Genomic DNA, 23834 nt, shown 5'->3' with positions numbered 1-23834 from the left:
TGGGTGGGTGGTCTATGTTATGATACCAGTTATGATATGTATATGTAAGTTATGTTATCATATAGTTGTACTATACTATAAATGCTTAGAGTTTAGTGTGAATCATGAGCTTTTGCAGGCCATTTGTTAAATCATTTGTGGTAAAGAAACAGAAGAACTCATGTCAGCCCTTAAGGAGCTGATGGTTTGTAGGGTAAAGAGTGACAAAAAGTTTTTTTTGTGTTAAAGTCATCTGATTCTGGCTGTTAACTTCCATCAGCGAGTATAAGGTGGCACCACAGAGTTGCTGAGTTGAGATCTGTGCCGTATCGCCAACTGTTTAGAACAGGAAATGGGAAGGTCAGAAAGTGCAACTGGCAGTGTGGTCCACAACAAGCAGATCATTATTTGGCCAAAAGGGCACCTGCTTTGTTTGAGGTGGGCCGAGAGTCAGGAGGTGATGACACGAGACAGAGGGACAGTGTAGAGCAAACAGAAACCAATGTTTATCCACTTTTACAACAGCATATTTCCATTTTTCTGAGATGTATTACTTTTTGTTTTTATAATGTAGACATACAGTGAGGCTGTGTGCTGGCAACATATAAGGCCTGATGGCATTTTTCAGGTCATTTTCATATAACCATATATGATAACCATGGCACAGTTTTAGATGAGATGATGCTCAGTGTAAAAAAAACAATTTCAGCACACAGAGAGCAGATTATTGCCTCAGCAATAAACTACAGCCCAGAGCTGCCCCCAAGTGACAGACAAGGGCCACAGCTATGCAATGTTCAGCTGCTACACACAACAGCCCCTATTAGTTTGGTTAACACCACTGGAAACACTTAACATGAGTTTGTGCTCATAAGGCAGACATTACACTGTTAATTAATCATTCATGGTAATTCATTAATGGTGTTCATGGTATTCATTAATTTATCTGTTAATGAATATTTATGATTTATTTATGTTTAAATGTCATTCGGTCAGTTATTTTGCTTTCTCTGCAAAGTAGACATTGTCTTTGAAATGCTGACATTTTCTTGGCCTGAGTCAAGTTGCTATGACAAAGAACGTAACATAAACGAAAATAAATATTAATTAGCTGTCACATGTTTATGGCTGCACCATCACAGTTGTAACAGTGGAATATCCGCCTTATGAACACAGCAGACAACTTAATAAAAAAAAAAAAAAAGGCCACATAATATTACTCGTAGAATACTGCAAACTGAATTACATGACTCCTGTCCACTAAATCAGCTATTATAATACCATTATTATAAACTCTTTTTGATTATTGCACATGAACACAGAGGCTCTTGTGTGTTCTTGTGCAGTTATATTTTAGGTATTGAATCTCACAGCCTTTAAATGATAAAGTTTCAGTGTTTGGCCGTATATAGGTTATTTACATGACTTACCGTGGCCTTAATTGAATATTGCCTACACAGCCGCACAGCACGCAGCAGCTCGTGTCACGTGACCACTCTAGGAAGCGTCGTTTGACCAATATCCGCGTAGAGAGAGGGGGACACCATTCATCCAACAAAGGGACAGGTTCGTATCAACTTTTCTCCACTACTCTGTTGCCCCTCGGTGTGGAGCCTGTGTGCCTGAAGTTTGGTGGTGATGCGTGTGTGTTTTTTAGCGACGAGACGGCTACATGTACACAGAGAGGGCTGGTTCTCGCGCGGCGTGTGTCTAAGTGTGTGTGTGTATATATATGTGTGTGTGTGTGTGTGTGTGTGTGTGTGTGTGTGTGTGTGTGTGTGTGTGTGTGTGTGTGTGTGTGTGTGTGTGTGTGTGTGTGTGTTGAAGTTTGGCAGCTAGCAGGTGGACCCGTGGAGCTGTCATACATCCTTTTGTATGAGCAGCAGTGATGGCCATGCTCACTTCAGCACATGGTTTTCAATAGGCTCTTCACGTGATGTAACGCCAGGCCCCCGGTGTGCCTACATTTGTGTACTAAATATAAGAGTGTTTCTCCCGGCGGTGTGTGTTGTTTGGCGACGGCACACGGGGATTGCCGCGGAGGAAATGCACCTGTAATGTTTGCCAAAATGTCACGTACGCTGCTGTGCGGTCTGATAACCTGTGGAGTGAAGGCACTGTTTCCGATAATAAGAGCACAAACACGCGTGGGCTGCGGTGATTACCAAACAGTTCAGGGTAGTTGGAGTGTTTTGAAAGCCAGTGATAGGACAACAGTCCGCAGTGTGTTTGTCTTCCTGACTTTACGGCGAGGCGCTGTTCAAACGCCGGGGGATAGTCTAAACCTGTCTGTTCTGACACAGCGCTTACATTAAACCTGCACACTTTGAAGCCGAAACATGGAGAATGTGGCCCAGGTTACGCCACGACCAGCCTGCCTTTATCAGTTTTAAGTTGATCTTCATTACCCCTCTTGAAGTGATATGGCTCTATACGCTATGGATCCTGGCATGAAGACACACTGGTTTGTGTTTGGCTATTGAATTGTTCAGATGTCACACGTGAATAACAAATACGTTCAAAGTGATCACATTTAAACATAATTTTCAAATTCACACAATCACACACCTTTTTTGGATTTGTACCAATTTTTTAAATTATAATAAAATTAAACTATTCCTCATTTTGCTGAGGACCCACTGGAAGTTCCCTATGGGACCCCATTGGGGTCCCAGGACCCAACTTTGAAAACCATTGGCCTGGACGCCCAGTGTTCCAGAGATTTTTTTTTCGTGGGATTGAAAACCAGACTTTGAAAACAGAAAATGGCAATTTTTTAGTGTGGCTTACATTTAATAGCAGTGTTTCAGCTCGATCTTAGCTAGGGGCAGATCAGCACCTCAAGATGATTATCAGTTTGACCCCATTAGCCCAATTCTCATGGGAATCTACACTTCTGGTACAGCACATCGCCCAGATGTGATCCTGCTTTTTGATGTGGCGAAAGAGAAACTGCAAGCTTTATGGTTTGCTTCTCAGTTTTCATTTTGCTCAAAGCCATAATTGGTTTGCATATCGCAATGAAACATATCATTGTGTGTGTCTTGAAAGAGGTCTGTCACTACCTGTGCAGATGTGTCTTGACTTTAATCATTGACCTTTATCCTAATTGTAAATTGTAAAAAATAAGAAAATCCACTCAAAACTTGAAACTTTGATTTTATTCTAAATAAAATACGCTTTTTTCCATGACATTCAAAATTATAATACATTGTATATATCATAAATATAATTATATGTAAGAAACACTTAATGGCAAATTCAGCAGACTCAGTAATTGATTTAGAGAGTAATGTGTGAAGACTTTATAATATGCTGCTGGCAGAATGGAAGTAGCAGTATCTGCCTGCAGACTGCGGAGGAATCATGTGCTCAGCAAAGTTCACAACATTCTGAGAAAGAGATGCTTTGAAATTGAGTATGACATAGCTCTCGGTCACAAGCATGTCTCAGAGGGCTTTAGATACCGTCACATAGCCCATGTCAGACAGAAATGGGCATACATTTAATGAGAAAAAGTCCCTGGGATAGTCCATGAAATGCTTGTAAAATAAAATGGAGAAAAATACAGAGTACTCTTTGTGTTTCAGCCTGGTCACATTTTATGTCTTGTCATATTTTCATGTAGTAGTGGGACTGCTGTTTCCTGCAGTCCACTGCGGGTGGGGTCATCTTTGAATTTCTGACCAGGCAAGTACGCAGCCCGAAGCAGTAGAAATGTTGGCGTCATGCTGTTGGAAGAGAAAATGCTCAACAGTATACAGTACCCACTGCGTCAACATTAAATAGATAAAAACAAACAAGACACTTGTGGTGAAGCTGCCAGCTTAGACTGGACAGAGCCGTGGCCTTTGTTGTTTGCATTACCGCTGTGTAAACTTTATTGTGCAACGCAGGGACTCCAGATGTCATGTTTCATCACAAGACCAGCCCCTTACTGTAGATGATGTGGTTCGCCTTGTGTGCCTTTCATCCTCCTCCTGGAGCAAGATTCAAGTTTTTTTTTTCTTTTTTTATCATGATTCAGTTTTATAACTTCTTCTTCAGTTATATGCACTTTCCATTTAGAATTGCACACACAAAATCAAGTTTCTTATGATGGAACTAACTGCAGGCAGTTTGAAGGAATTACTCTGCAAAATCTTGCAAAACAAGTCATTTAGTCTTATATTCATTGTTAAAATATGTTCACTGTTAAACCCCAAGTGAAAAAATGTGCTAGTGGGATGCGATTTTTTCACTCCACTTGCAGGATCTGCTGCAGTGTTTGTCATAGGATTTTAGTATCAGATTAATGGTGTGATCAGATGAGGTTTTTTGCAGGTGCATTTCTATCAAGACTTAATCCATTTTCCCTGTGAGCCCTACAACCTCGATTTAAGATATTTTTAAGGCCTTACAAAATCCTGAAACATTCAATAAAAATGCTGTGCATTGGGACAGCAAAAGCTGGACTTTCTCAGCCCACTGTCAACAGAGGAGCTCTTCTTCCAATTGGAAAATCAATGCCCTCGGGTAAAGTGCACCATCTACACTGCTGCTCTACAAGTAGCCAGCAATCATTACGCTCATACCCATGTCACGACACCACAGCTCTGATTCTCGTGGGACTTCAAAAAACTGAGGAAAAACTCTGCTAAGTAATTTAATGATTACCTCTTTATCATTATGATTATCTCAACTATTATTGCAGTTTGCTTGCATTTATCTTTTATTGTGCTCAGACTGTAATAGTTGGTAATATGTTGTTAATTCTTTATTTAGTTCCAAGATTAAGTTCTCTAGTGTGATTTATTTTTTTATTTCTCAGGAAAAAAAGATTTTTTTTTTTTTTCATTTTTATTGCTTTAGTTTCAGTTTAGGTTTTTCTGTATTGTCACAGTGGCAAACAAAGTAACAGTAGATATTTTATGTATTGCTGGATGGTTATTTGTATCATTTGTATAAATAGGCTTCTTTTCATTTCTAGGTTTTCCACTATATAGGAAACAAGACTAACAGTGCAAATACTTCTTGACCATTTTAGTCTGATTTCAGTTAGTGTTCCGGACATTTATCTTTTTTTTTTTTTTTTTCCCAAAAAAGATTTCTACTATTGTGTTTTCTTGCCTAGTTTCAGTCCAGGTTTTACCTTCAAGTTAATACGTAATGCTTGATGGTTCTACATATTGCGTACATGTAATGTCCCGCATTGCTGTGTCCATACAGGAGCTGGGATTAGCTGCTTAGGACCGGAGCATGTTTGTGGCTGTGTTCCTGCTCCTGATCACTCTGTGTGCTCAGGGAGGAAATGGCGATGAGGGGCAAGAGGCACAGAGACTTGGCCATGTTTCGGTAGTAATAGCAGGAGGCACGGGTGACCTGGCTAAGAAGTACCTGTGGCAGGGCTTCTTCCAGCTGTACATCAACCAGGTCAGTAGCGGGTACACATTTTGCTTCTATGGTGGAGGACTGTCACCCAAGGACAAGGGCACACCGGCCCTTTTTGAGATCTTGAAGGCTGTGTCCTGCCCGAGCGGTGTTCCTGTAGAGCGCTGCGCCGTGTTGAAAGAGCAGTACCTGCGGCTTGCGCAGTATAGGCAGCTGAAGACTGCAGAAGACTACCAGGATCTGGATAAGCACATTAAGCAACAACTTCAGGAAGAGGGAATGGTGGAGGCAGGGAGGCTCTTTTATCTTTCGGTGCCAGCCTTTGCATACGCAGACATTGCTGATAAGGTCAATAATGCTTGCAGACCAACCACTGGGGCGTGGCTGAGGGTAGTGCTAGAGAAACCTTTCGGCCATGATTTCAGGAGTGCACAAATACTTGCAACTCAACTTGGGAACTCCCTGAAGGAAGATGAAATGTACAGAATTGACCATTACTTGGGGAAGCAGGTAATTAAATCTTATATGTCCAGTAAACTTAAACTCATACGTCCACAACTGAGATGTTTGATTTCATGACATGCTTCCTCTGTGGTTAAAAGGTTGTTTCAAAGATACTGCCATTCAGAATAGCGAACAAGAAGTTTCTGGATCCTATCTGGAACAAGTACCATATTGACAGAGTGGAGGTTGTACTGAAAGAAACCCTGGATGCTAAAGGTGACTAAAAACATTGCAAATTTATTTCAACAGAATATTTTCCCATAATTCGGTTGAATAATTTTCAGAGGTATTGGAAGAGAGCAAGAATTCCTGAAATGCAATTACTCGCTCACCTCTCCTGTCTGTCCTCAAAGGTCGTATTCCCTTCTACGACGAGTATGGTGTGATCAGAGATGTGCTGCAGAACCACATGATTGAGGTCATGACCTTGTTGACCATGAGGTTACCAAAGAACATGAGCAACAACCAGGAAGTTCTCCAGAACAAGCTGAAGATCTTCAGCACCTTGCAGCCCCTAGGAAAGAAACAAGCCGTCATAGGTCAGTACCAAGCCTACAACGCAGAGGTGTGGGCGGAACTGAACAAGACGAAGGATTACGTCAGTCGCACACCAACATTTGCTGGTGAGTGTTGAAAGGATTTCTCTTTCATTACTCAGATTCTGCTGTTTTTGCTTTTTGTAAATTGTGTATTGCAATAAATTTAGATCCCACTAATGAATGTTGTTGTTTTTGTCTCTTTCTATATTTCAGCGGTTGTGACACACATTGATGTGGCCCAGTATGATGGTGTGCCAGTTGTTCTGGTCTCAGGCAAGAAGCTAGATGAGCGTGTGGGGTATGCACGTATTCTTTTCAAGAATGATGTCTTTTGTGTTCAAAATCACGACAGTATCCACTGTAAGCCGAAACAGTTAGTTTATTACTTCGGGCATGGCAACCTTCAATATCCAGCAATTCTTGTGACTAAAAATCTGTTCAAGCCAGCTCTAATTGACAGTGAGTGGAAGGAAGTGACAGAGCATAAAGACATTAAGGTTCTAGGTTTGCCCATTTCAGACTATTATGTACAAACTCCAATAGTGCAGAAGGATGCTTATGCAGAACTTATCGCTCAAATCTTCTCTGGTCGGAGGGATAATTTCATCAGTGCTGAAAACCTCCTAGCCTCCTGGAACTTATGGACTCCACTGCTCGACAGTCTTGCCAGCTCTTTCCCCCGCATTTACCCAGGAGGTGCCGACAACGGGAACCTGTTGGACTTCCGTTTGAAAGGAAGGGAGATTAGCTACATTAGCAAAGCCGTAATAATCCCACCTGACCAGGTGGGTGGCTCTTCAACAGACAATTTCCAGATAATGCAGGGCAAGTATCGCAGTGCTGACATGGTGACCGCTTGGACCGAGGAGCTCATCGAGAGGCTAGCTACAGACCTGCAGGCAGCAGCTGAGGCAGTGGTGAGTGAGGGAGGAACCTTCCACCTTGCCTTGTCTGGTGGCTCCACTCCCCTGGCCTTGTTCCAGAGACTGGCCCAGCACCACTTCTCTTTCCCCTGGCGGGACACCCATGTGTGGATGGTGGATGAGCGCTGCGTGCCTCTGACAGAGTCTGAGTCAAACTTCCACCTCCTGCATGAGCACCTGCTCCAGCACATTAGGATACCCTATTACAACATCCACCCCATGCCTGTTGAGCTAAACCAACGTTTATGTGTGGAGGAGGATGGAGGAGCACTGCTCTATGAGAGGGAGGTCAACAAGCTTGTCAGCAACTCCAGTTTCCACTTTGTACTCTTGGGTGTGGGCTATGATGGTCACACAGCCTCTCTGTTTCCTGGCGATAAAGTGGATGGCCACGGGGAGCGCCTGATCGCCCTCACCGAGAGCCCAGTCAAACCTCACCAGCGCATGAGCCTCACTCTCAGAGCCATCAACCGTGCCCACCAGGTTGCTGTATTGGTGATGGGAAAGGGCAAGCATGAGCTGGTCACCCAGCTGAGCCGAGTCAAAGACAGCCCAAACAAATGGCCTGTGACTGGGGTTAGGCCTACTAGTGGAAAACTTATTTGGTATATAGACTATGATGCCCTTTTAGGATAGGAATGAATCAGACAAATGTCAGTGTCCACTGGAGCTGCTGTAACTGGACTTGTATACTGGATATTAAAAAAAAAAAAAAAAGGTATGGGTTATGAGCCAGCACCTAAATGTGTTCAATGTGAAATCCTTATTATTCAAAATGGTGATTTTTTTTTTTCAATATTCATGATTAACTTAAATCCTGAATCTTGAAAATAAAGACAGTTTTCCCTCCTCAGTTATGGAGAGAGAGGGAGATGAGGAAAAGAAATACATAGATGAGAGAGAAAATATACCATGACATGTCATGGTATATTTATACCAATATACCATGACATGTCATGGTATATTTTAGTCTAATTAACTGCCCAATGGGCAGAGTTTGCTGCATAAAACAAACCAGTGCCTCTCTACAATTTACAAATTACAGCTTGTCTGCCACTATACTTTGATGTGCAAAACCCACATACTTGGTGCTTTGAGAGTTGTAAGAGTGTGTTCAACCAAACAGTAAGAATTATCTGCATATGCTATGTAACCGAAGATGTGTGTTTATGTGTGTGTGAATGATTTTTTGTACCAAACAACATCTCAGGTGAATTTACTCCCTCTGACACACACACAGGCATAAAATAGATTTTGTCAACATTCAATGGAAAACATAAACTGAACATTTTGTGTAAAGATTTTTCAGGTAATATAATTTGGTGCGTGACCAAAAAGCACATTCCTAATCCATACCAATTTAATTTCAATACTGGTGAAGTGAAGACATATTTTAAATAACAGGAGCTTAAGCACATTTAAATATATAATTCAGACCACTTTCTTAAAGTGCAATTCAACCGAATTTCAGCATTCACGTTATTACTATTCCTAAGTAATGACATATGAATACCATAGATAATAGAGACATATTGCAGAATGTCGTCCTGTGGCCTTGTCTGTTGTGTGTACAGTAAAGCTCCATAAAGACTGAGTCAGAAAAATACTGAAAAAAGTGTGTGAGAGGCTATAGTGTTTTTTTCTGGGGCAAAAAGCAAGTCGTTTTTCCTATACATCTAACAAATAATTTTCTCAGACATGTTGGTAAGTCTTTGTTTGCCTTTGACCATACTGTAGGAGTATCATGTAATTTCTTAAATGAGTGCCTTTTGAAGCTATTATGGTTTGCCCCCCATAACCTGACCATATTTTCCTGTCGTTGACCTATTATATATGACAGATGGAAATTAATTTATTTGGTGTGCATACTTATCAAAAACTGTAGAAAACTACAAGCTGATTATTGGTTATTAGTTTCTTGGTACACAAGATGATCTGTTGTGACCTGACCAAAACTATGGTTTTCCCCCCATCCCATTATGATTATCTCTAGAGGGTGATTGTGAGTTAGCTTTCACTGCAGTGTTTGCACTTTTACATATTTATTTCATTTAAAATTTCAATTACTATTTTCATACTTGGCTGTCTTAACTTCTAATGTGGGATAAATCAAAGTCTCTTTTCTATTCATTCAATTCATTCTATTCAATCTATTCATTATGGCTTTACTTTCCCAGGGGATCTGACAACCACTTTCAGTACAATATACAGTTTTCAAATGTTTATTTGTGTAACTCAGCACAGAATCGAATTAAAGCACATATTTATAGACTTTTTAAATTGTGTTTTACAAATTGAACACTGTTTTTTATTGTATAAATCAATGAATAAAAAGCAACACCAACAATTCAGACAGATGACTGCTGTGTAATACTTTGTCAACAAATGAACATAAAGAATGATTAAGTTACTTTTCCCTTTGAGTCTCTATGGTTTAATCTGACTAGCTGGTGGTGGCATGGAAACCACATAAAACATTGATGTGTGGAGTGTTGAATGTCAGCATGGGACAGCTGGACTGGTTTACTGCTCATTGTTCCCTCTCAGGCCGTGCACGTGAAGTCTTTTAGTCAGCCAGAGCCCTCCCCGCACCGTGAAAAACACTGAGTAGACATCACAGAAAAAACTTGTTTCAGTGAAGATGCTGCACACTGAAAGTTACTGTATGTGATCTGCATGTATTGAGTTTCAAGACAGTTTCACTTTACCTGTGCTGAAAATGCAAGCCACTGTTAGAATAAGGGATAAGTAGTACAGCTCTGGGGTGGTTTTTGCCTGTGAATATGCAAGTTTTGTTTTAACTTTGTTTTCTATAGTGCAACAAACACACTATTCCTGCTGTTAGCTTTACATACACTTCATGTTTTTGTCAGTCGGTAAGTGTGAGGCACTCTTTTCCTTACACATCCTGCTGCTGTGAGAGTCAAGACAGCAGTGCACAGTCCTTGGACAAATGACAGCAGTCCAAACACATGGTAGGAGGCCTGAAAGCCGGGAGGAACTGGATCTATCAGTGTGAATGTCACTGAAAAACCTGTGGAGAGAATAAATACGTTAGCATGCCATGACTCTTCCTCATTGTTTGTGATTACAGGTTTATTTGAGCCATGAGGTTAAAATTCTGCATTGTATTGTGAAATCATATCACGTGACATACCTGAAGCTATGATGGACAAAGCAATGGAGGCTGAGAGATTGTTCAGAAGAGGCTGCCTGCAGTATCGGGATGATTTTGGCCTTCGATCATAACAGACATGATTATTAATATCAAGCAATTACAATTATAAAGCTGATTTCAAATTATTTCAGTGGCTTGATGTCATTGCCTAGGATCTAATTACCTTCCCATGATGTAGAACTGAGGCAGCAGAACCAGTGCCATGAACAGAGCGTTGACTATTTGACTGCAAATGAAAAAAAAAAAAAAAAAAAACACTCAATACAACCTCAGTGAAGCCTGTAGCCTGTAGCAGCAATATATAAAACTCAAAAAATACATGAAGTTTAATTATTCTATTTTCCTGCAGTTATGAAACCATCCACCACATCATCACTTACAATTTTAATCTTTGATGCCTTGGTATCCATCTGCTGCTATGATAAGCCATGAAGATTAGCATGTAATGAAACATGGATATCATGCGTCCAGCCAGACATGTAACTCCATTCCTGGCGGCTGGAAGTGCTCAGCGAAGGAACTGCCAACTGCTCCAAATGTGAGCCTGAGGAAGGAAGCATCACGTTTCACAGAGCGCAAACACATGGAGTGCCGCTTGTAAAAAGTCAGAATGATTTGCCAAAAGCCCCACGTGTGCACATAAGTTCAGCTGCAAGATTATTGTTAAGTTTTTCCTCTATTTTGGCTTCAGTGCCATACAGACATATGGTTTATGCATCATGTCATATTAAAAGCCTCAATTCTCAAGAGGGTAATTTCCCCGTAATCAGGTAAAAAGTCCTCCTCATAATTAGGTAAAAAGTCTTGTTCCGCTCTCCAGTGCTCTTTTCATTGTATGAGTCCAAAATAGCAGCAGAAAGCAATATATCACCTCTGCCCCATATTAACACACAATGGAACAGCCCACCCACAAGATTTATATCTGTTCACTCCTAATATTCATGCCACTTGCGCTTTCCAGAGAGTCGCACAAACATCCAACATGCCTGTCAACTACACTGGGACCTGGGACTTTGTCAGTAATGACAATTTTGAAGGATACATGGTTTCTCTTGGTGAGTATCTTTACTCTCTTGACAGATGATCCAAGTGTGAAAATGTAAATTTTACAAGTAGAGCATCACATTGTCTTAACTTTGTATTTGGCAGCAGTGCTCATGAGCTGGTTCCTGAATTCAGTTGTTGATTTAGTTCTCAAAACAAGATCACAGGACAAATTTGTGTCTATAAGGAAATTGTAACATATTTGTTATCTGAACTAGTTACCTGAATGGTGAGCAGTGTCTTGTAATATGAGAGTCTTGTTAAATATTCCAAGTAATAGTTTTTGAATATATGAAAGGCATTTATTCAGACATCAGAACAAAAGACGGTAGAGGAGATAAGTTTAACGGTAGTGTGTGAAGTTTTGACCTGTCTTTCTCTTTCACATACAGGCATTGATTTTGCAACTCGAAAGATTGCCAATATGTTGAAGCCCCAGAAGGTGATTAAGCAAGATGGAGACTCTTTCACAATCCAGACATTTACTTCTTTCAAAAACTACTCGTGCTCATTCAAGATCGGAGAGGAGTTTGAAGAGGTGACCAAAGGGATGGACAACAGAGTGTGCCAGGTGAGTGTTTTAATAATACGCCATATCACAGTCAGTGCGATATCACATGCTGCTGCAGTCAGGACAGAACAGAAAATGAAGCAAGAAAAGTGAATCCCCAGCGGCAACAAATAGAAACTGTCTACACGTAAACTGACATTATGTCCTTGTATGTCCTGTCATTTTCCATTTTGTGTAGCTTTTGAAATAATTCCAGACACTCCAAACTGCAGTATGTAGATGTCCTGAATCATAAACAGAATTAATAACCTTACCTGCTATTTGGCTGTTATTTTCTATCAGACTGTGGTCAACTGGGACAACGATAAGCTGGTGTGTGTTCAGAGAGGAGAAAAAAAGAACAGAGGATGGACCCACTGGATTGAGGGAGACCTGCTGCACCTGGTACGAGGAAAACTTTTTACCCTGATTACAGTCCAGTCAGGGTTTGTGAACAATGTTTTGGGAAATTTAGAAACCAGTTAACTAAGACCTATCATTTGTCATGTCCTACTAATGCACAATGTACAGCAAAGCCATTGACAATGGCTGGCTACTGTGGACTCACACGGTTTGTCATAATTTTAAATATGAGAGAAGTAAAATATACCCCTCTCCCCTTCAAAAATCTGACATAAGACACTTTCTATTAATTACACCATGTGTCCAAGCAATATCTGATTTGTTATGTAAAGTGAATATCCAGTAATACAATATAAAACTAATAGACAATAACTGATGTACTCATAAATTCACTGTTTCCTCTCATGCTCTCTTTCAGGAACTCACTTGTGAGAAGCAAGTCTGCAAGCAAATGTATAAAAGGACTGCTTAACCGTTTCTACTGTGGAGGCTCTGCACCGGTGTTGATGCAGATGATCGGATGACACCTTCAGAGCCTGAGAGAGAAGAGAAACTTCAATAAAATATTTACATGAATTTGGCTGAACAACATAATCAGTCTGTGTTGGCTATTTCTGTGTGTTAACTATAAAAGTACCGTATCACTGATGTGGACATGTAATGAACAGGTAATGTGGAAAATAATTGGTTGATTTGGGGTGATTTTGAGGGGTTTTAAACATACTAACCACCAGATGGTGCTCTAAAATTTGTAAATGAAAATAAATATGACAATAATATCCATGTATTATTACTACCATTATTATTATTAGTGGTCGTGGCAGTTTTAGTAGTAGTTGCTGTTGTTGTAATAAAATGTGGTATAAAAGCGGTTTGCAACAATAAACACACACAACAGAAAGAAGGGGGAAACTGATATTCCCCTTCCATGAAGCAAAGCTGAAGCAAAAGCAATAATTTAGAATAAGGCTATACAAAAATGGCAGAACACTTGGAGACAGGGAGATATGGTCATTTCAAACAAGCATATAGACAGAAACCGAAAAGAAGAAATTACACTAGAATCAGGCTGGGGCGTGGCAAATAACGAGAAAACGTTAAATGGGTTAAATAGTTTGGTTTTGGTTTTAATTGTCAAGTGAAACAATTAGTGCATCATGTTATAATGTGGGGAATATCAAAATGAATGAGATGAAAACAGCCTTAGACAGAGCTGGAATTTGAGTGCTTGTTTAAAAATTCTGGGAAAGCTTTATGTAAGGACCTATTTAAGTTTGTGAATAAGTAGGTAGGTAGTAAGTAAGCTATTTTATTTTATTTTATTTTATTTTATTTTATTTTATTTTATTTTATTTTATTTTATTTTCACAACAAGCAGAATAAAGTTCTAGACCTCACCTCGTCTGGCCCACACTCCGGACCAGCAGGTGGCGGTAATGCGCCGTTGTGCTCGTTACCGGCCACCGCATGAACACAACAAGTAGGTACCATCCTCCGCGGCTGTTGGTTGGACAGTTGATTTGTGCCGCGAAACTTTTCAAGTAGCCTCTGGAGCATGTTGTGATTTTCTGAGGACTGGGACAAATTCATCGCTGTAGTCGGCGTGGATCAAGCTGTAATCGTGTGTTTTCAGACATCTGACGGAAGAAGAAATGTCAGTTGACACAGACGCGGCACAGCAGGTGAGACCGTCTCTGATAGCCACAGTAGCTTTCCCCCGGGGCTGCCTCTGACACACTGCCCAGTATAAAGTGTGGATTTGTCAGGAAATTTGATAGATAACGTCTGTCGCGCTGTTATGCGAAGTTCAATGCCATTCAAGCTGTTTGGGGGATGAGTAAATTTGTTTAGTTAGCCGTAGATGTTCAGGTTTCCTAAAACGTCTTGATGTGGCTGATGTAGCTAACTTAATGTTAGCGTGATTGTTAAAGTTAAACGACACCTTGAGTTAATAAGCCCGCTTACACTATGGTCATCTGCCAACGATATAAATATGAAAATACAGTATATTAAGCAAAAAAAAAAAAAAAAAAATCACTTGGTGTGTTTCCGTTCCCGGTTGATAACTCAATAACGAGTAAACTTTGACAGCTGTGCTTTTTACTGTTGCCATGGTTACACGTTGAGTGGCGGATTCATTTTGAACGTTGGTTAAAGTTGGGCCGAACTACGCGTGCAGTGCACTATTTTAATGCACAGAAAGAGTATTCTGCCAGACCGTGGTGTGAGTAATATTATGCAGACCTGCCGACGACGAAAACACCACAACATTGTCATAGTTTGTGCGACTCCTCCGATGCAAGATGTCACTGCAAGTAAGTTACTAAGCTGAGGTAGATGATGCTGTAGAAATGTGTAGGAGTAGGACAGTAGTAGTGGATACATCGACTTAATCTTGCACATTTGACCTGAGTTTGATTTCAAGCGTGTGAATTGTAGAGACTGAAGGCTGCGGTGCATTTCACGGTGGGACGGATGTGCCACAGTCTTGGAGAAGACCACCGGAGGACGTTCAGTCGACAAGTCATAGCCGCAATAGCTGAAACAACGTTCAGGCAGTGTGGTGGGTACCATCCAGCATGCACCGTGCTGCAGTCACCACTGTTTATGTGGGCAACACACTTTTTTGGGGAGCCATGACGATGTGAAATTAGACTTGTTTCAACTTGATTCAGTGTACTGGTCTAATTTACAGCACATAGCAGGGTAAAGTAAACTTGAGGTGCTGTAGAGACCAAAACAATGAAACTTTATTCACACATTAAGTTTTCATTCAGCAGTTTCAATCAGGTGTATAGTACCAGGCAATGGAGACATGAGTTTAATAATTTATAGAAATCCATCCAGTCTTTGCCTCCCACTAATGATTCTCCTACTCCTTTTTCAGATATATTCGCAAAGGACTTGGAGGCCTTTGCAAGGTAAGAACCATTAGACCTGTGTTACTTTTACATCTGTATATGTCACTACAGTAGAGTGGATTATCCAGAACCAGGCTTGTCATGGGAGATCTTTGTTTCATGCACTGTGCAAACCATTATCAGTTTCTTTACCTTTTGATGTGAATTTTGTAATTAATGTGTAGTGTTTGGGTTTCAGGCATGCAAAAAGAAGTACAGTGTCTTCAGAGGATGTGAAGCTCGCAGCCCGACGGAGTACTGCGTTGGTAAGTTACTTCCATCACAAACAAATGCACATATCAACAGTGGATGTATACCATCCTCAGTATTGTTTCAATAAGTGACTAAAGGTCTGTCCACATATACTACAAAGTCCATTTTTGTTTATCCACAAACTCAGAATCAAACATTATGTACAGTGGAGACCAGTCATTATAGACAACTTAAAAAACATTTCTGGATATTTTCATTTTTTACATTTTACCATTTCATTCTAATAATGCATATTGAAAGCATGTAACAATATATTGTACAGCAGACAGCACATTGTTTGATTTCCCTTTATTTATTCCAGTCCATCTTCATACAAAATAAAATTGAAGAGCTTAAAAATCAGGAGCAGAGGGATTTAAAGAAGAAGAATACTGGGAAGAGGAAGAGCAGAGACACTGAAGAGGACAGCAGGGAATAACGACAAGAGAAAGGCAGGCCTGCAGTGTCTCCTAAACTGTTGGCAAAATAAAACATGCTGACTGCTTTATTTGCCATGAGTCAAGTGTCATCCAAACAGTTTTTTGTTCATGGTGTCTATTCTGCCTGTGATCTGTACTTTGAACAGCTCTATAGTCTTCAATTCTGTTAGCAATTATGCATAACTACAATAGATTGTGTTCACTTCTGCAGTGAAGGAGAAATTAACCTCCCAATACTTGCTGCCCTGAGACTCACTGATGCCACCATCACTTGGCAAAATTATAAGCGTCACTCAAACATGGATTGATCAACACTGAAGACTGACCTTTCATTAACTGCTACATGTATGCAGGCTAAAAAATAAACATTGCTCTGGTGAAAACTTGGTTATACAGACTTAAAATAAAAGTTGACTTCATTTTTTTGTTGGGAGCGATGTTTGTATTATTAAATTCTTACATTAATGTCACATTCAGCATGTTTCTAAGTTAGGGAGTTACTTATGGTGAAACCTAACCTAAAGAAATCTCAAGGGACAACTGAGACTGTCAGCTTCACTTCCCAGGGAAATAGAGCCACCTTCCCATTAAAAAAAAAAAAAAAAAAAATCCCATCACCACTGAAAAAGCCCAGCAATGTGTCATCCACTCCCTAAATTAGAGGACACTTTAGGTATTGATCTATGTATGGCCATGAGCTAATGATTTTTTTTTTTTTTTTTTTGTTACCACCATCACTTTGGGAGTTGATGCCACATTGCCATGTTCACCCTTTCTGTATAAAAGCCCAAAACTGATCCCTCAGCACCATGACATAACAGGGTGCAAGTAATCAAAGGCATGATTCACTTTCAGAAAAGCCATGAAAAGCAGCAAGAAGACAGGTACTACCCCATGTCTGAGAAGGCCACACAATGTAAGTGTTGGAACTTCCATCTTCGTCCTTCAGAACAGACTTCAGTCAGGATTCAAACGGAGACCTCGACCAGCAGAGCCCAAGGTCCCTAGATATGTGAATCGAATTAGATTGTTTTTTTCTTTTCACAAATTGACACAAGTACTGTCAGCTAAGCATCTATTTAAATGAGCTTTATTAGAGAACTCCCTTCATTTGACATGTCTTTAAAACACCTCATAAACATCAAGAACTACTGGGAACCATTGAACACACCACTCCACGTTCTCACACTATCACTCACGTTCCCCAGTGTCTTCAGCAGATGTCATCCACATCAAGTTCATACTTACAGATCAGTTCAATAACAAGAAAGCACACACCATACAGCATCCAGATCAGATAATATAAGCAGTACAAATAAGTCATCACAACATTCCACTACATTTTGATACTACTTCTGCACTTGATCGACATACTAAAGGAAAGGGATAAACTGCAAAGATAAAAAACGACATGTTGAAGTACTAATTAAAGAATGTCCATGTTAGGGGGGGAGGCGCTCGTAGCATCTGCAGCTTCCATTCACACACTCAAAAGCAGTCAAATTGGGCTCTTTCACCGCACAACCAGTCCGTTTCACGCGTCTCTCCGTTCGCTCACTCATCGCTTCACTCTTCGCCACAAGCCATCCTCAATCGCACTCATCAGTTCTTAAAAATGTCAGTTGCGCAGTTCTTTCCATTTAAAAGTGGATAAAAATGAAAACACCCACCGTCTCTCAGAACATGCGGAGTGAAGCCGTTCTTTGATGGCATAGCATTTACTGGTGGGAAGAGGGAGAGTGATACCGATATCACCCCAAGAATGCTGCCAAAGAGGAGCTTCCTCCCAGGAAAATGGAAGAGAGGTGAACTGCAGAAGAGATTTCAGTGAAGGCTTTTCCACAGAACTTGACTGCAAATAAAGTTGCACTTAAAACAGTTGTTTCAACCAGATTCTTCCCAATGCAAGATTGCATTCTAAGTTGATGACAAAGCTGGATAATGGTGAGCCACAGACATTCATGCATTTTCAAAATGATCGTTATCACATTTCACAATGCATGCATTAGAGAATCCAGTTGAAATGTATACAAACAAATGAGACATCAAAAATAGCACTTAAATTGGACATCCTGGTAAACATTTCACTTCAACACTTTCTAAATTAAATCTTTAGCATTTTTTCCCAAATGTACAAAACATCTTTCACAAAAGTGTTTAGTTTTCAGATACGCGTAACACCAGAAATAAATTTGAGAAAAGACCCATCTTTCGCACAATACTTACCATACAAAACATTTACCTTACATACCCCACCCAGACGACTTTGAGTCCATACTGGACCCAAACCCTGAGCTAAACCCAGTAGTAGTGGATGCAGAGTTTGACCCTGTTCCCCAGCCCAGACTGGCTGTGCTGGTGCCGTAGTTGCTGTTGCCTGCAGTGAAGGACTGACTCTGGTCCCTGCTAGAGCTCGTTCCAGTGGAGGTGCTTCCTGAGGTGGATGTCTGCCCTTGCTGGCTGGCCAGCATACCCATCATCCCCCAACTACTCTGCAGAGCAGCCTGCGCAGCAGCCATCATGGCGGGGTTCAGGCTAAATGAACCAAAATTAGCCAGATTACTATTGGTGCTGCTCCCTAATCCGCTACGGCTACTACCAAATCCTTGACCTCCAAAACCGTTCCCAAACCGCCCAGTACGATCCATCTGCCTATTGCCATGTTTAGGCTCTGCATTTGAAATGTGCACACTGACCCCCTTGATAATGAGGTCCTCTCCACAGAGAGACTGGGCAACCTGCATGGAAAAGATAAAAATCAGGTCAGCTGGGTGTGACAGAGTTAAGGGAACCACAAGCAACTCTTTATAAATGATGTTGCACCTGATCATCTGCAAAGGTGACAAAGGCAAAAGCACGGAATGGCTTGGGGATGAAGACATCTGTGACTTCACCATACTGCATAAAGAACTGCCGCAGATCATCCGTGGTCATGTCCTCTGTGCAGCGGCCCACAAACACTTTCCGGCTCCTGAGTGGCTCATCTGGACCTTGCTGTGAACCAAAGGAAAAAAAAACAAAACAAAACAAGCAAAAAGAAACATTAGAGGTTTTAAATAACATAACCAGACCAGCATGAACCTCAAGTTGTCCATTCCTATAATGTGTGTTTGTGTACAGACATTACCATAATCACCTTTGAGTTAGGAAGCTTGCAGTCGCACCATCTTCCATCAATCATATGGCGCTGGGAGATGACCTTTTCCTGTGACTCGTATTCTGTGAACCTCACAAAGCCAAACCCCTTGGAGTTCCCGGTTTTGGCATCTCGTTTTACCTGAGGAAATAGTAAACCAATAACTAGCAATTAGCGATCACAACCATGTACGCAAGCCAATGTGTCAGTATCAGGACTTCAATCATTAGGTGATCAATCAATTAGCTGAATTGATCATAATTTATACAACTGTTTTAGCCAGTTACAGCTTCATGAAGATGCCAATATTTGTTTACATTTCTCTGATCATAATATAAAATATATACTTTGAGTTTGTTGGGTGCTGATCAGACTAAGGAACCAATATAGAAAGATATCACTTGAGGTTTTCTGTTGTTCCAATGGACAACATTATTTATTCACTGCAGACTACATAATCTACTGATAAACAGTACTTGATGCAGCCCTTGGAAATAAGCATTGTTTTTAACTTATGTTACCTGCACCATGATGACTTCTCCAAAGGTGCTGAAATAGTCTTTCAAATCCTGCTCTGTCGTTTTCCACGGCAGACCCAGGACGATCAGGTCAGATGTCTTCATATCCCCCCTCTTCATTTTGACGGCAGAGGACGCATCGATCTCATCCATCTTCCTTTTGTTATCTGAAACACCAATGTTCACAATAAACCACTTAGTTTACTTCAAAAACCCATTTTAATTCGGGATGCTGCAGCAGGGGATCACTGGATGTGAACTTGTTTTTTGTCACTGGTACTATTTACAGCCTTGTGCGTCATTAATAATGAATACAATTTTCACATTAAGAATTTATGGAAAGATAACATAGAAGCACGAGTGCCTGTGCCCACTGCCTACCTTTGGGGTAGTTCACAACATACACCAAATTGCCCCATCCGTTCTCTGGAGCGTGCAGGACCCCCTCCACCAAGCGCACCCCTCGCATGCACTGGGACACGGGGCTTCGGAAGCGCAGGCCGCACGCTCCTGGAAACTGAGCCGCCACTGTGGACAGCAGCACCGTTCCGTCGTCCTCGGACGGGATCTCCATGGGCTCCTCGTTCTCCTCCTCCGCCACGCGAATGTACACTTCAGCCATGATCAAAAACAAGTTTCTTTTTTCTTTTTCAACTCAATCAAAACAGAACTCACGTTAGCAGTTAGCTTGCTGGCTATCCACGCTTGCAGCTAACGCTAGCTAATGTTGCTAAAACGCTCCAAAAGAGTCGGGATGGCTTCTTAGCACTTACAAGCTTCACAAATACAGTCATAAAAAAAGTCAAACTATCGCGTTGGATGGATTTCCGCTAGATGTTTATATAAAGAGTATCTCAGCCCGGGTTGCACCAAGTGTGTGGGCCTTGCTCTCCGTTCCTTTGTTCGACGGCTTGCGGAGCTGTGTCATCAGCACCGGACGACGACCGATCAAAATGTGCCTTTCACCACCAACACATCCGCACCGCCGCCCGCTAATCCAGACATGCAGTTTCTCCAAAAAAAAAAAACAACCTATAAACGCAATGTCGGGATTATCTTGCTGCAACGGCGCACGTGTTTTATCTGTACGGCAAGGTTAGAAATAACGGCAAGTAGGATATTTTTTCCACGAGGGGAAAATGTAACCACCCCGTGAGGCCTATCAAAATGGCATTATCTAAGCGAGACAGGAAGTGCGTCATGACGTCGGGACGATTCATTTCACAGCAGTTATATTGTATATTGTTTGTCATCAACCGATACATTTGTCTATCATGTTGCACGCACAAAGTTTAAGCGTGCAGTTTGTCAAATATGCTGCATATGCAAATTCAAAGAGAACTTAAATTTCAATCGACTAATCGTACAGTTGTTGCTCGATTATTACCCCCCGTGTTTGACGGAATATAGCAGACCAGTAACCAACAAATCCAACAGCTTCCGCTCAGTGCGAGCCAGCATTTGGAAGATGGCCGACCGGGTGATCCGGATAAATTTTGACATGAAAAACGATGGTTTAAGTGTCTTCTGATTGATCCACGCTCAACGACTTGGAGGATTTCGATTATAACTCAAACACGATACTTTGGACAGCTATTCGGTTTCAGTCAGGCTTAATAATGCATGGTTGATTTCTGCTGTTTTGGCCGAGTGTGAGAGTTTGATCACCGCTCCAGCCAGCTTGTTAGGTAAATAGCACTTGCCGCATTTAGTCGGATAGCTATCACGGTGTGTTTTTCCTCCAGTGTGATGCACACGGTGATCTCCACCTGGAAACCAGTGGGTAACATCAGTGTTAGTCGCTGGTTTCTCTGGATGAGCTACCTCTTGACAGACGGAGCAGTTCACTGTGTCATGATCAGGAACCAGAGGCTGAAAAACATCACATCTGGTGGCTCACCTTTTCATGTAACTACACCGAAGCGAATGGACATACAGCCACCACAGATCATACACCTCGGATTTTTTTCTCTAGCCCGTTTCCATTTATTTAACCATTTGTGCTCAGCCTGCTCTCAAGATGGCGCGAGGCGTAGTTGCTAGGAGACGTGACGCAAGTTGGCCACATTCAGAGCTGGGCAGTTTATTCATTTTATTTATTAATTAGGGCCCGAGCACTGGAACAGTGCGAAGCCCTATTGTATTTGCTTCGTTTCTTTTTTTAGGGCCCGAGCACTGGAACAGTGCGAAGCCCTATTGTATCTGCTTCGTTTTTCTTTCTTATTATTATTACGCCCAAATAATGCTTAATTTGACCCCCTAAACATGTTCAAAAACCCACCAAATTCGGCACGCAGGCCAGGTCTGGTGAAAAATTTGATAAAATGGACAAACAGACCCCCAAGGTGCAAAAATGGCCTCGGTAGCGCCACCTAGGCACACAAAGGCAGCCGCTGCGGCCCACAGGAATGTGATAGAAACACCAAACCAACGCCGAAATGTAGGTCTCATCAAGCCCTACAAATCACGCGCTGACACCCCCTGCCTAAAACCAACAGGAAGTCCGCAATTTGCGTTGCAAAGTCATGTTCACGCCCAAAATTCCGCTTTGAACAAAATCTATCTCCTCCGAGGGCATAAATGGCAGCGGCTTGAAAATTTAGCAGATGACAGAGGACACAGTGCTGAACAACAGTTGCTAAAGATTTCGTCATTACTCGATTCGTTTGGATTTTATAAGCCCTCAAAGTTGGAGTGGCCAGAGCCAAAACCTCATTTTTTCCCATGGAGTTTGGTGTGCAGAGGCTGACACTTGGTACTAATTAAGCCCCTGGAGTCTAAAGTAAAAGTCTGACAGCCTTGAAAACTATGCAGATGGACAAAAATTCCTACAAAAATATGTAGTTTTGATGTGGATTGGACCAAGTTTGTGGGAGCTGTGAAGAGTTTTCAAACATTTTTGACTCTGGTGTGCTCTGCTCTGCACTCTACCTGGACATGTGACTCACTCTAGCTGCCTCAGGAATGCGCAATACACACCCATTGTAAGAGCTCAGAGGGAGCTGAAAACACTCTCAAACTAAAACTGCCATAACTCAAAAACGGTAAAAGATAGCAAAATCATGTAAATGGGAGATTTATACATCCGAGTCTCGTGACTCGTTTAAGCTTTGAATAAAGTCTGTAACTCAAACGGTGACCGAGCTGTGATACCTCAAAAAGGGGTGGGTTTTCTGGATTTCTCCATTGGATTGAATGAGGATTTCTCTGTCTGCCTGCATTTTGGTCTGATCACGCCACAGCTGTACTCGTGTCGGTCACACACTAGGACTTCCGCGGCCTTTCAAAATAAAAGCCCAAAACTCTTTCAAAATAAAAGCACCAAAACATACCCTTAAAACTGGCACAAACTCAGGAATTGTCTACACTTCGACACGCGCGCCGTCCCCGACGTGCATGGGGGGGGGGGGGGGGGGGGGGGGGGGGGGGGCCGTCCAACGCTGCTTGCAGCTTTAATTTTATTTTACTTCTTACTTCTCACTAACAAATTCAGATTTACAAAAAAAATGATTTAACTTCATAAAGGAATTGGATCAAAACATGTCAGCGATTTCTTCCTCACAAAACAAAACAGCTATCAAAACAATGTGCGCAATCAAAGTCTTTCAGTGAGTTTATTGTCATATACTCATGTTCCAATTAATTTATTTTCTATGACTTTCGTTTTTGCAGTATCTCTCTCTTTTGGACTACTTTGTTTTATCGTCTCAGTGCTTCGTCGTGCTTGCTGTATTTGTAAGCAATGTCATCTTCTTTGTTCATGACTTGAAATAAATATTAACTTTTTTTTTAATGTTGTGAAGAATTTTTGGCTGTAGGACACTGGCAGAAATCATGACTCAGGGGTGGTACATTGTTCATAAAAGATCGTTGCTGTAAAGTGGTAAGAAAGAAGATTAAATGGGCTAGAAGAAAGGGTTGGGCTGTTGTCATGATAAAGGAAAAAAAATAAATAAATGGGTATCTACATAAGTGTACTATGAGTTAGTTGACAGAATAAAGATTAGGCAGATTTCTACAAATAAGCAGCGATGGAGCAGTGCAGAAGACGGACTTTCAATGTCCCAAGGGTTTGGATGATAAATTACCCTTGATTTTCCTGAAGAATGGATTGCTGGAAATATGAATAAGCATAAGC

General features: G+C 41.3%; 4 protein-coding genes across 7 annotated transcripts; 3 read left to right on the top strand and 1 right to left on the bottom strand.

Moving 5' to 3' along the window:
* Nucleotides 1-1477: 1477 nt before the first annotated feature.
* h6pd (hexose-6-phosphate dehydrogenase (glucose 1-dehydrogenase)) lies at nucleotides 1478-8092 on the top strand. The gene is made up of 5 exons (XM_030050971.1): nucleotides 1478-1545; nucleotides 5188-5859; nucleotides 5952-6069; nucleotides 6207-6476; nucleotides 6606-8092. Exons 2-5 carry the CDS (start codon nucleotides 5218-5220, stop codon nucleotides 7949-7951), a joined length of 2376 nt encoding a protein of 791 aa, XP_029906831.1. The 5' UTR covers nucleotides 1478-1545; nucleotides 5188-5217; the 3' UTR covers nucleotides 7952-8092.
* A 3365-nt stretch (nucleotides 8093-11457) lies between these two features.
* On the top strand, nucleotides 11458-13151 carry rbp7b (retinol binding protein 7b, cellular). Its single transcript, XM_030050975.1, has 4 exons — nucleotides 11458-11548; nucleotides 11930-12108; nucleotides 12391-12492; nucleotides 12869-13151. Exons 1-4 carry the CDS (start codon nucleotides 11476-11478, stop codon nucleotides 12920-12922), a joined length of 408 nt encoding a protein of 135 aa, XP_029906835.1. The 5' UTR covers nucleotides 11458-11475; the 3' UTR covers nucleotides 12923-13151.
* Nucleotides 13152-13963: 812 nt separating this feature from the next.
* On the top strand, nucleotides 13964-16508 carry cenps (centromere protein S). Of its 2 annotated transcripts, none has more exons than XM_030050976.1 (5): nucleotides 13964-14132; nucleotides 14890-15013; nucleotides 15338-15371; nucleotides 15550-15616; nucleotides 15925-16475. In XM_030050976.1, exons 1-5 carry the CDS (start codon nucleotides 14103-14105, stop codon nucleotides 16039-16041), a joined length of 372 nt encoding a protein of 123 aa, XP_029906836.1. In that variant the 5' UTR covers nucleotides 13964-14102; the 3' UTR covers nucleotides 16042-16475. The 2 variants fall into 2 exon arrangements, with proteins under 2 accessions (XP_029906836.1, XP_029906837.1); XM_030050977.1 differs by lacking the exon at nucleotides 13964-14132 and adding an exon at nucleotides 14606-14765 and having other exon boundaries at nucleotides 15925-16508.
* On the bottom strand, nucleotides 15895-20855 carry tardbpb (TAR DNA binding protein b). 3 transcript variants are annotated; one of them, XR_003928211.1, is made up of 6 exons: nucleotides 20078-20855; nucleotides 19700-19863; nucleotides 19170-19319; nucleotides 18866-19036; nucleotides 17713-18780; nucleotides 15895-17046 (listed from the first exon to the last, which is right to left on the bottom strand). XR_003928211.1 is itself a non-coding variant. In XM_030050972.1 (5 exons), exons 1-5 carry the CDS (start codon nucleotides 20316-20318, stop codon nucleotides 18286-18288), a joined length of 1221 nt encoding a protein of 406 aa, XP_029906832.1. In that variant the 5' UTR covers nucleotides 20319-20855; the 3' UTR covers nucleotides 17111-18285. The 3 variants fall into 3 exon arrangements, 2 of the variants coding, with proteins under 2 accessions (XP_029906832.1, XP_029906833.1); XM_030050972.1 differs by lacking the exon at nucleotides 15895-17046 and having other exon boundaries at nucleotides 17111-18780; XM_030050973.1 differs by lacking the exon at nucleotides 15895-17046 and having other exon boundaries at nucleotides 17111-18780; nucleotides 19179-19319.
* Between the last annotated feature and the right edge of the window lie 2979 nt (nucleotides 20856-23834).

This window comes from Myripristis murdjan, chromosome 5, assembly GCF_902150065.1.
Source record: "Myripristis murdjan chromosome 5, fMyrMur1.1, whole genome shotgun sequence".
NCBI classification, from domain to species: Eukaryota; Metazoa; Chordata; class Actinopteri; order Holocentriformes; family Holocentridae; genus Myripristis; species Myripristis murdjan.
This window is presented reverse-complemented; position numbering and strand designations above follow the sequence as displayed.

Coding starts and splice junctions, on each gene's coding strand:
- h6pd (XM_030050971.1), top strand. CDS start 5,218: ATGTTTGTGGCTGTGTTCCTGCTCCTGATCACTCTGTGTGCTCAGGGA. Junction 6,070..6,206: donor AGAAACCCTGGATGCTAAAG/GTGACTAAAAAC, acceptor CTGTCCTCAAAG/GTCGTATTCCCTTCTACGAC. Junction 6,477..6,605: donor TCGCACACCAACATTTGCTG/GTGAGTGTTGAA, acceptor TCTATATTTCAG/CGGTTGTGACACACATTGAT.
- tardbpb (XM_030050972.1), bottom strand. CDS start 20,318: ATGGCTGAAGTGTACATTCGCGTGGCGGAGGAGGAGAACGAGGAGCCC. Junction 19,320..19,699: donor GAGAAGTCATCATGGTGCAG/GTAACATAAGTT, acceptor CTATTTCCTCAG/GTAAAACGAGATGCCAAAAC. Junction 19,037..19,169: donor CTAACTCAAAGGTGATTATG/GTAATGTCTGTA, acceptor TTTGGTTCACAG/CAAGGTCCAGATGAGCCACT.
- cenps (XM_030050976.1), top strand. CDS start 14,103: ATGTCAGTTGACACAGACGCGGCACAGCAG. Junction 14,133..14,889: donor ACACAGACGCGGCACAGCAG/GTGAGACCGTCT, acceptor TGTGAATTGTAG/AGACTGAAGGCTGCGGTGCA. Junction 15,372..15,549: donor GACTTGGAGGCCTTTGCAAG/GTAAGAACCATT, acceptor TTTGGGTTTCAG/GCATGCAAAAAGAAGTACAG.
- rbp7b (XM_030050975.1), top strand. CDS start 11,476: ATGCCTGTCAACTACACTGGGACCTGGGACTTTGTCAGTAATGACAAT. Junction 12,109..12,390: donor TGGACAACAGAGTGTGCCAG/GTGAGTGTTTTA, acceptor ATTTTCTATCAG/ACTGTGGTCAACTGGGACAA. Junction 12,493..12,868: donor AGGGAGACCTGCTGCACCTG/GTACGAGGAAAA, acceptor GCTCTCTTTCAG/GAACTCACTTGTGAGAAGCA.